General features: G+C 49.2%; 1 protein-coding gene across 3 annotated transcripts in view; it reads left to right on the forward strand.

Annotated features, from left to right (window-relative positions):
- LOC143150406 (uncharacterized) overlaps window positions 1-6,136 on the forward strand; it is a 132,036-nt gene extending 125,900 nt beyond the window's left edge. For all 3 annotated transcript variants that reach the window (XM_076318656.1, XM_076318657.1, XM_076318658.1), the window contains 4 exons: window positions 2,971-3,055; window positions 4,358-4,455; window positions 4,809-5,021; window positions 5,997-6,136. In XM_076318656.1, the coding sequence (XP_076174771.1) occupies window positions 2,971-3,055; window positions 4,358-4,455; window positions 4,809-4,999 (374 nt within the window). In that variant the 3' untranslated portion in view covers window positions 5,000-5,021; window positions 5,997-6,136. The remainder of the gene's footprint in view (window positions 1-2,970; window positions 3,056-4,357; window positions 4,456-4,808; window positions 5,022-5,996) is intronic.
- Window positions 6,137-9,666: the final 3,530 nt, after the last annotated feature.

Genomic DNA, 9,666 nt, shown 5'->3' on the forward strand with positions numbered 1-9,666 from the left:
GATATTGAAAAATCCTTGAAACGGCGCAGAAACTCCATACAATTCGACGACGAAACGATACGCAGCATGTACCGGTAAATTTCTTACCCCCCACCTTACTCTCCCCCATCCATCTCGGTTTAAAGAGCAACACAATCGAAAAAGAAAAAGGTACCCACAAGGATCTACTTTATCGCGATCGAGTACCACGATCAATTTCCAACAAATGAAAACCTACGAGCAAATTGTCTCTAACATCCCCACCCCTCTTCGAAAAAAGAAAAAAAAAAAGAAAAACGAATACTAATAAACTCTACAAGTAACCGTTCGGTAAATATGCCACTATGATACGGTATTCGAAAGGCTTCCACTTTCTAACCCCGCAATGTCAAGACGTCGTCCCTCAGGCTGTCAATATGTCGCATCTGGTCGACTGTCAACTAGTATCCGCTTCTTGACCCGTGGCCGTGCGTCTAGAATGTCCAGAGACACCACCGATTGAACGTGTTAACGATTCGTCGATCATTTTTTCAATAGATTTTTTTAGTAAATTACTCTTTAATCGATTTTTTAATACGGAGTACGTCTCGTGTGCATCTTTCACGGATCGAAATGGACGTGACCAGGGGTTCTCAGCAGGGGTTACCGAAAAATTTCGAGTGCTCCGTTTCAATCGATCTGCATCGGTAACGCGAAACTTATCCAACGTACGAAACACCCTTCGCGTTTTTTTTTTCAAGGTTAAAACGACCTACTCTAGATCGTAGACTTCCAACCGACCAGTCCCGAGGCTACACCTTCTCAAAAGAAAAACGATTCTCGCGTTTCTTTTCTTCCATAAGAAAAAAAAAAATAAAATTGTAACGTAGACTTGTCGGGGATTAAACAGCTCCTGGGCGGATGTTGAGAACCACTGGCGCGAACGAAGATCGCAAAATCGAGTGTATCCCATCCACCAGTTCCTCACCCCGTGTCGCGAGGAATTCTGGCGCGCGGGTACGGGTTAGAGGGTAGAACGAAACGCATAAAGAAAATACGAAAGAGATATACAGTATATGTATAAAAAAAAAGAAAAAAGAAAAGAAAAGAAAGAAAAGAAAAGAAAAAAAAATGCGAACGAGAAAGTAGGCAAGTAGCGGTGAATTTACCAACGGCGAGCGGTAAAGCGCCGTAGTGACCGATGGTGCGTACGTATCTCGCGCTCAGCCCTTGCATGTGCATGCACGACCTCTTTCTACTTGCATCTCTCGTGTTTTTTTTGCATAACAAAACACCCCTGGATATGCAGCCCGGCGGCCCCGCACGTAGGACACGCATATTACACGTACGCACGTACGCCAACACCAGGCTTCCGTTCACACGTGCACGCGCAACGTAGCTGCGTGCATTTGTATGCAATGAGCTTGTGCTATTATCCTCGTGCACATTCTCTCTCTCTCTGTATATATATATGTATACATATATATTTAAATATACGATCTATACGTATACACGGGGTGCACCGAAACGTGTACCCGATGCGAGTTCACACGCTTCGAACGCAGAGTTGCCATTCCGCTCGACGAAGTATTCCGAACAGATATTCGCAACTGAAGAAACGTAATTGATCTCGAAATTTTTTTGACACGAGTAGAAACGATACGAAACTACGTAACGGAGTAATTGGTTCAAAGGAATTTGAAAACAAAAGAAAATAGCGAGAGGAATGATGATATCTCGATCGAGAGGGAAAGTCACGGGGGCGAAGTTATCGCCATTCTCCCGATACGGTGTGTAAATTCGACTCGTGTGCTTCTCGGTCACCCTGTATATAGACGAGGTGTATCCTTGCCGGTGTACGCCTCCTCGTGACGGGAGTTGATTTCACCGGAACCCGGAACAAAACTAGACGCGATTCTTTTCGAGTAGTCCGGCGCGAAATCTCGGTAGAGAGAGGATTTCGTTCGTCGAGACGGGCGATTCGCTCGAGAAACGCGTTTTTCGACCCACGGTCGCGTGCCCCGTCGCGGTGAAATACGCGAGCCAACGGGGCGTGTTTTGTCGCGACGCGCGGGCGCGCGCGCCACCGGATGTATTTTTAGTCCCTTTTCCGGTTTCGCCTCGTTGCCGCGAAACTCTCTCCCGTTCGAGGAACGGCGGAACGTTGATTGAAAAAAAAAGAAAAGAAAAGAAAAAAGAGAAAGAACAAACGAAAAAAAAAAGAAGAAGAAAAATAAAATGCGAAAAAGGAAATAACGATTGTAAAATAAAAGAGATACACGCGGAGTATAATAATTGCGACGATTCGACGGAAAAGAAAAAAAAAACGTCGACGGTATCCTTTTGCCGTATCGCGCGAGTATTTTCCACGCTCTGGCCCGAGCGAGTCTGAAAACACTTTTTCTTTGGACACGGGCGAGATACCATCCGCCCGAGCGGAAATAAAAGGAAACCGCGAACCAAAGAAAAAGTAATCGAGACTCTCTGTACATCGAGACTAATACGCACACGCTCGTCGCGTGCACCGAGTTACTTTTTTTTTCTTTTGGCTGTAGTTTGCCGTTGTTGTTTGCCGTGAGACCCGACCAATAACGAGTGATGATTATTATTATTATTTTTTTTTTCTATTATTTTTTGTCTCTTTCTTAATAACACAATCATCGGGTAAGCTGTGATATGAATAACGTAGTTACCGCCCGAAGATCGATTCGTTCCACGGATCCGTGGGACGAGTCCGTGATCTCGATCTCGCGAAGGCTGATCGTAGATCCCTCGATCTCACGATGTTCCAGTTTCCTCGAGAAGCATCGATTTTTGTGCATTCCTTTTTTTGCAAATACTTTCCAGAGTGTTTTTCTGGACAGATAGTTGTCTGTCGCTCCGATTAATGGGATTCGATCTTCATTGTTTGGAAAGACACCTATGCCTTCGCGATTTCGTCGATCACCGGAAGTGGCTGGCGCAGTGTTCCACGAGACTGATCGTTCTAACTCGACGCTCTCACTTTTCTAGGTGCAGCAGCCAATCTACGCAAGGAGGTAATCAGAAACAAGATCAGAGCCATTGGCAAGATGGCGCGCGTCTTCTCCGTCCTGAGGTCAGTAAACATGGCGACATTTCACCGCTGGAGAACTCTTCCCTTGTTATTTCTTCGCGCATGAATTCTCGTATGGTATTTTGTCTGAAAACAGGGCAGAAATTTAGATCGGTTAGAGTGTATCTGTTCTTACAAAAGCTTAGAGTGTAGAAACTTGAACTTGAATATTCACCAATTTTTAAAACTGCTTAATGTACAAATGTAATCACCTCTTAGAAAGTTTAGAGTACAGAATATTGAACTTAGAGGTTAGGTTCACCCCTAAATGAGGTTAGAATCCTCCTGTATTCGAATTTTTGAAACTGCTTAGTGTATAAAAGTAATCACCAGTTCTTAGAAAGATTAGGATGCAGAAGATTAAACTTAGAGGTTAGGTTCACCCCTAAATGAGGTTAGAATACTCGTGTACTCGAACGCTTCGACATCTTATACATACAATACGCATTAAGACTCGTCGTACAAGCAATCGTGTACACTCCCTGTTACACACGGAATGTTGTTTAAAATTTAAACGAAATTTCAACGACGAATTCAACGCGTACTAAAAAAAAGAAGTCCGCGATAGCGATACGCGCAATTTTTCCCATTCTAGCCGTATTTAAGGGTCGTGAGCGTTTTTACCGTTTCAATAATTCTAGTTCCAGCCCGAGGTAGTATAATTAATTCTGTCCACGGTTACTGCTCGCAGCTTCCGGCTATAAACCGTGTCCTTTCGGTAAAGCGTCTCAACGTTTCCCGGGGCAGTCGGATGACACACGGTATCGGTGTGTTATCCGACCTCCTGCATCAGTGTGTCATCTGACCTTCCGATGAAATTAGCTGTAATGCCGGATTAGGGATACGTCGAGATGCTTTTCGAAAAGGACACGGCTTACAACACCGAGAGCTTCGAGCAGCGTCAGTTGTAAGATCCCTGACGGCGATAGTGTTGCCGTTATTATACCGTTTGACCAATCCCGCCCCTGTGGTCGAGAAAATAGCCTTGGGCGGCCAATGGTATCAATCGCGACCTGGTAGTAATTTTTTCTTTCACCCTGTGATACACCAGTGGGGGGATACCATCGAAAAATAGAAACTATTTGTAAATGTTTTCCAACGCTACTGACCTACCACCAAAAAGTACATACCTTGAACGATATTTCGGCAAATTTTCGTAACGAAACGTTCACGTCTGTAGAAAATACACGCGTTGCTTGTGCACGCTGCGCGGTTACGGATTTTTGAAAAATATTTGTTCGAGGCAAGCTTTCTTTAACATGGAAAAATTCCACTCACCGTTCCCCGACAACCGTTTCTTTTCAGGGAGGAGAGCGAGAGCGTGTTGCAGCTAAAAGGTCTGACACCCACCGGAGCTCTACCACTTGGCGCGTTATCTGGTGGCAAGACGTCCCTAAAAAACGGTAAATGTTTACCCGGTTCCCGCACCCGGGCTCGTCAACGCGAAACGCGATAGAATGGGATATTTGTCCAATTGCAAAGTAATATTTTAGCAAGATACCAAAGTTACTTTTTCTTTCCGAAGAGGACCAAAGTTCGAATATTGTTTCAAACGCGAATAAAGTCGTTCGATCGGTGTCGCGTTTGGATACGTTTTATCGATTCGTTGATATCGTTGTTGCAAAGATAATTCCACGAATGGTCGGGTACTCGATTCGGAACGGTAAGTTTTGGATCGATCGGGATATCGGGTTTCGGTAGAGGCGATAAATAAAACCTCGAAACGCGTACGCTGATCGTTGATCGTTCTTTCCAGCTCTCCAAGGCTTCTCGCCGAACCACAAAATCACCTCGTTCGCCGAGGCAAAGGGTCTGGACGCCATAAACGAAAGGATGCCACCGAGAAAGGACGCCCCGCCCACGCCGGTAAACGAGGAGAAGCTCGTGATAAAGCCGCCGACTCCCGCGGGAGACAAGCGGGACAACACACCGCAACCGCAATCGTGAGCCTCACACTCGTCCAATCAAGGTACACATCACACCCACGTGGATGATCCTGACTCGGGGAGATTATTCCTCTCGTAGATCGATCTCTCTCCGTATCCGCCATGGATCAGGATCCACGGTCATCCCGTCAACGGGAACCACGATTGGCGAACGATCGTCGTTCGTTTGAACGAGGATCGTTCGCCAACGCGGGCCGTGATCACGAAGGGACACCAGCTGAAGGTGTTTTCCAGATGAAAGAGTTTCGAAGTATCGTACGATGTGCGCAAGAGAGGATTGCGAAAGTCGATGCAAAACAGTAGAGAAAGTTTCCACGAGTGATCGTGTATCGAAACAAACCGCTGCGAAATAATAGAACTGCTCGATCGACACCGATTTTCGCTTCGTGCGGGAACTATACGCACGGAGACCTCGGTCTCGACGAGGTTCACGACCGATCTCTAAAGAGACGCGTGGACACGCCGGCCTCGTGTCGCAATTCACGTCGATCGAGACACTTTGTCGACCGGACGCGTCGCCCCGGTTAGAAGTCGACCGTTCATCTTTGGCGATAGTACCGCGCGGAAATCGAAACGGATTCATCGAACGCGTTGCTCGAAGGCGATACCTCGCTCGAGGATCAAATTCGTGTCATCGTCTCCCTGGGAGCTCGAAAGTTTTCTACATCGGTATCTTTTACTCGCGCAGAGAACAGTTAGATCGTTAACGTCGCGACGCAATGCGAGTCTCCTCCCCATGCGGAGACCACACCCCCCGGGGGATCGCTAGTGTATCGTTCAGTTGTGTAGATTCTCCGCCCATCGTGGACCACGCCCCCCGGGGGATCGCTAGTGTATCGTCCAGTTGTGTATATACTCCGCCCATCGTGGACCACGCCCCCGGCGGGTATCGTTTTCACATCGCGTAAGTACATTCGTCGCGCGGGAGGACGTGATCGCGTTCGGTCGACAAAGTGTCATCGATGGAAGACGAGCCCTCCGTTGAACGTTTCTTTCAGGTGGCAAGGATGGGTCGTAAGATCCCAGCGCTGTCGCCGCCGCCACCACCGAAAGATCCAAACCATTGCTCGTCTCTCCCCCCCGGTTGTTATCACTAGTGCACTGTTCGTCGAGCCAGCAGGGAGGAATCGTCGCGGCCGCGAGGAGGATCGGGAACGCAGAGAGGATGACGAGGATAACGGGCACGGTCGTCGACGCGGGAACAGCCACGGGGACGGGTGTCGTCGCGGATACGGGCATCATCGGTCGCCGCGTCCCCGTGCAGCCAGCTGGTGCTGCGAGGGACGTCCACGGCGACGATGGATACGGTTCATGGACGGCAGCCTGGTCCCGTTTTGCGCGCGGTACGCGCGTCGTGGCGCCTCGCGTCCGAAACGGGGATTGTTCGCCTCGCGGGAGGAGCTGCGCGACCGGCGCGCGCTCGTCTCTTTTGTCCTGTTTCTCCCGTCGGGCGACGACGACCACGACAACGACGAGGACGACCCGCGCGACCTCGTTCCACCGCTGCGACCAGCGGACCACCGTCGCCCGCGTTGGATCGCGACTTAGAGATACCGCCTAGCCAGGGAACAATGACGACGTATAGAGGAGGGGAATCCCGGTCCGTCGATAAGGGAGCGCGCGAATCCATCCGTGTACACGCGCGCCAGACCGGACCGAAGCTACCTAGACGACGACGACGACGACGACGACGAAGAAGAAGAAGACGAAGAAGAGGAGGAGGAAGTTTCTAGATAAACGATCCTCGCGGCGAGGAGTTGGATCGCACCGATCGCGTAGACACGGAAGCGAACAACGAAAGTCGACGCGAGTCGAGCGCGTTCCACGGGTCACGTCGCTTTGTCAACGAGGACCAGAGACGCCTAGGTACCGGGTGATCGTCGCTGTTCGTCGTCGCACATCGGTCAGGAACGACGCGCGAAACCGACGATCGTCGAGCGTTTCCTTCGAGCGCCGCGCGGATACGTCCCGGGGCGCGGGAACGCCTTCCCCCCACCACAGCCACGTACACACACACACACACACACACACGCGCGCGCGCGCGCGCGCAAACAAACAAACAAACAAACAAACATACTTGCACACGCACACACACACGGACACACGTAACCAACGCCCTCAATTCCCCCCCTCCCTCTCTCACCTCCGCAACGCGAGGCGAACACGTAAAAAAAAAAGAAATGGAAAAGTCGGGACTAGCGAGAACAAAGATTTAACGAAACGCGAGAAGACGAAGAGGAGGAGGTGGAAGATGAACGAAGAAGATAAATGAAACAAAACAAAACGAAACGAAGAGAGAACGAATGGAACAAAAGGTGAAACGAAAAAATAAAAAATGAGGTAAATAAAATAAAAAAAAGGCAGCTGGCCTGTCGGTACGGCGGAGCTTCCGGTTTTAGGATTTACTAGGTTCTTAAGGAGTCCGCCCTGGGTGGTGCAAGGGCATCCCCGCGACAGGGTGGGGTTACTTAAATCTTAAGTCGAGCTAAGCATTAGGGTTAAGCCGTAAGTTATATCGGAGAATTTATTTAATATACGCATATACGATAAATATATTATTAATTCATTAATATTATTATTACTATTATTATTATTATTATTGTTATTATTATTATTGTTATTATTATTATTATTATTGTTATTATTACTGTTACACGATAACACAGTGTTTCTCACAACGCGCGCACGTGTCCGCGTGTATCGTGCACGTCGAGCGCGTCGTATTTCGCGATGGCCGCCCCGGTCGCGTTGTTTCTACGTTTCGCCAGGTGGGAACAAATTTTTTTCGGCGAAAACGCGCGCGTCGTCTCGTTCTATTGTTTCTTTGTTTTATTTTTTTTTTTATTTTGTTTTATTTTTTTTTCTTCAACGTCGCTGCGTTCTCGCGAGTACCGTTCTCCGGAACCGATCGGTGTGATTCTGATCGCGCGGGAACAACCGGAGGAAAAATACACGAATCCTGGATGGCGAAGGATCGGTGGGGGGGGGGGGGGGATTTCGCAAAGGATTCTAGTTCGATGTGGACGACCAAGGTGGCAAAATTCTAACGGAGATCGATCCGTGAAACGAATCCTTCAACTCCAGGACCGACCGATCTCCGATCACGATCAACCGACGTGGGAAATAATCGTGAACAGGGCTCGGTTGGTTCGTCGACCAACTTGTTTCGAAGGGATACATCCTACCCTCCCCCCACTACGTGTCGGGGCCCGGGCGAGGCCCGATTTCCACTTTAACTTTCTCGCCATTACCCCCCCTCTCCTGGTTTAGATCAATTCGGAACGCACGATCGTCGATTTTCGACTTCCTTCGCGCTCGCCCCATCCAGCCCCCCGCCAACAAGAGGGTTACGTATTTTAAACTCGTCGAAAGGACCCGCCTCTTCCCCCCTCTCCGCGACAACGCGGCCGGTCGCGATTGGACGGAAAAGAAAAGAAATCTGCGCGCTCGACGCGGCACCATGGGAATCTCGCGAAGGCTTCGCGAGCCTCGATCGCGTGTAAACGAAGGATCTATAACGAATATTGTACGTATAATCGGTAAACGAAAAGAAAACAAAGAAAAAAAAGAACCATGACATGTGTGCTCCTTTTCGGACGTGTGTGATGCGTTGAACCCTTGCTCCAGCCGGAAGAGAAAGATGTGTGTTAACAGAGGGGGGAGAGAGACGAGAAAATTCGAGCCTCGAGGAAGAGGGTACCGACCTCTGAAGACCAGGAGAAAAATATCTAAGGGGGGCATGCCGACCAACGGAAGGGAACGAACGTTTTTGGGTGCAAAAAAAAGTGGAGGGGTTATTTTGTTCAAGGTCCGAATTCCTCGGGGTACCAAAAGAGGGCAAACGAACGCGATCCGCCAGACTCGCTCGCGTGAACGCGTCTAACAACTTTAAACACGATCTATGATTTTTAATAAGCGTTCTTGTTAATATCCGACGTGCAATGTCCGGGGTTCACAACCGCGAGCGCTCTGCTCGCGCCTGGCGCCGGAAGTGGAGCCTTTGCGGCATCCCCCCCCCCCAACGCCATCATCCTCCTAACCTCCAAGAAAGCGAGACGACGACGCGAACGTGTCGCAGCGTCGCGCGTGATTCTTTCTTCTTTCTTCCTTTCCGTTATTTTCTTTCTTTTCTTTCTTTCCTTTCGTTTGTTTTCTTCCGTTTTACAACGCCTCGCGAATTAAACGCGAGATTCGGCGAGTCTCGAAGGGGAATCGAAGCATTTTGAAAGTGATCTTACACTCGACCAGTGCCATAAAGACAATTTACTCGCGCTCGCCAGCGGGGACCCGTGACACGTGACTTCTCAATGCCGCTTCCCCCCACCCCTAACCTCACACCCTCCCGGTCCCGTGGACATTGATCGGTTTCGAGTTGACGGGTGCCAGTGCCAAACTACGATTCCTTTTTTCGGTTCGAATCGTGTTTCTTATCCGGTTAGACGCGCGTGATGGATTCTCGGATCTCGTGGACACTCTCTTGGGACTGCGTCATCGGTTTCTGGTCGATCAATCTTCAGCCCGCGAGTTGAGCACCTCTTTTTCCAATTCTACGTTTTCGATGCACGAACACCCCTTCTTCGAGTTTACTTCAGCGTACAAGTTGAGCACCTCTTTGCTGCGATCGAAGCCCCCCCCCCCCCCCCCGCCGAGAATTGAAATACATTTTTC

Source organism: Ptiloglossa arizonensis, chromosome 8, assembly GCF_051014685.1.
Source record: "Ptiloglossa arizonensis isolate GNS036 chromosome 8, iyPtiAriz1_principal, whole genome shotgun sequence".
NCBI lineage: Eukaryota > Metazoa > Arthropoda > Insecta > Hymenoptera > Colletidae > Ptiloglossa > Ptiloglossa arizonensis.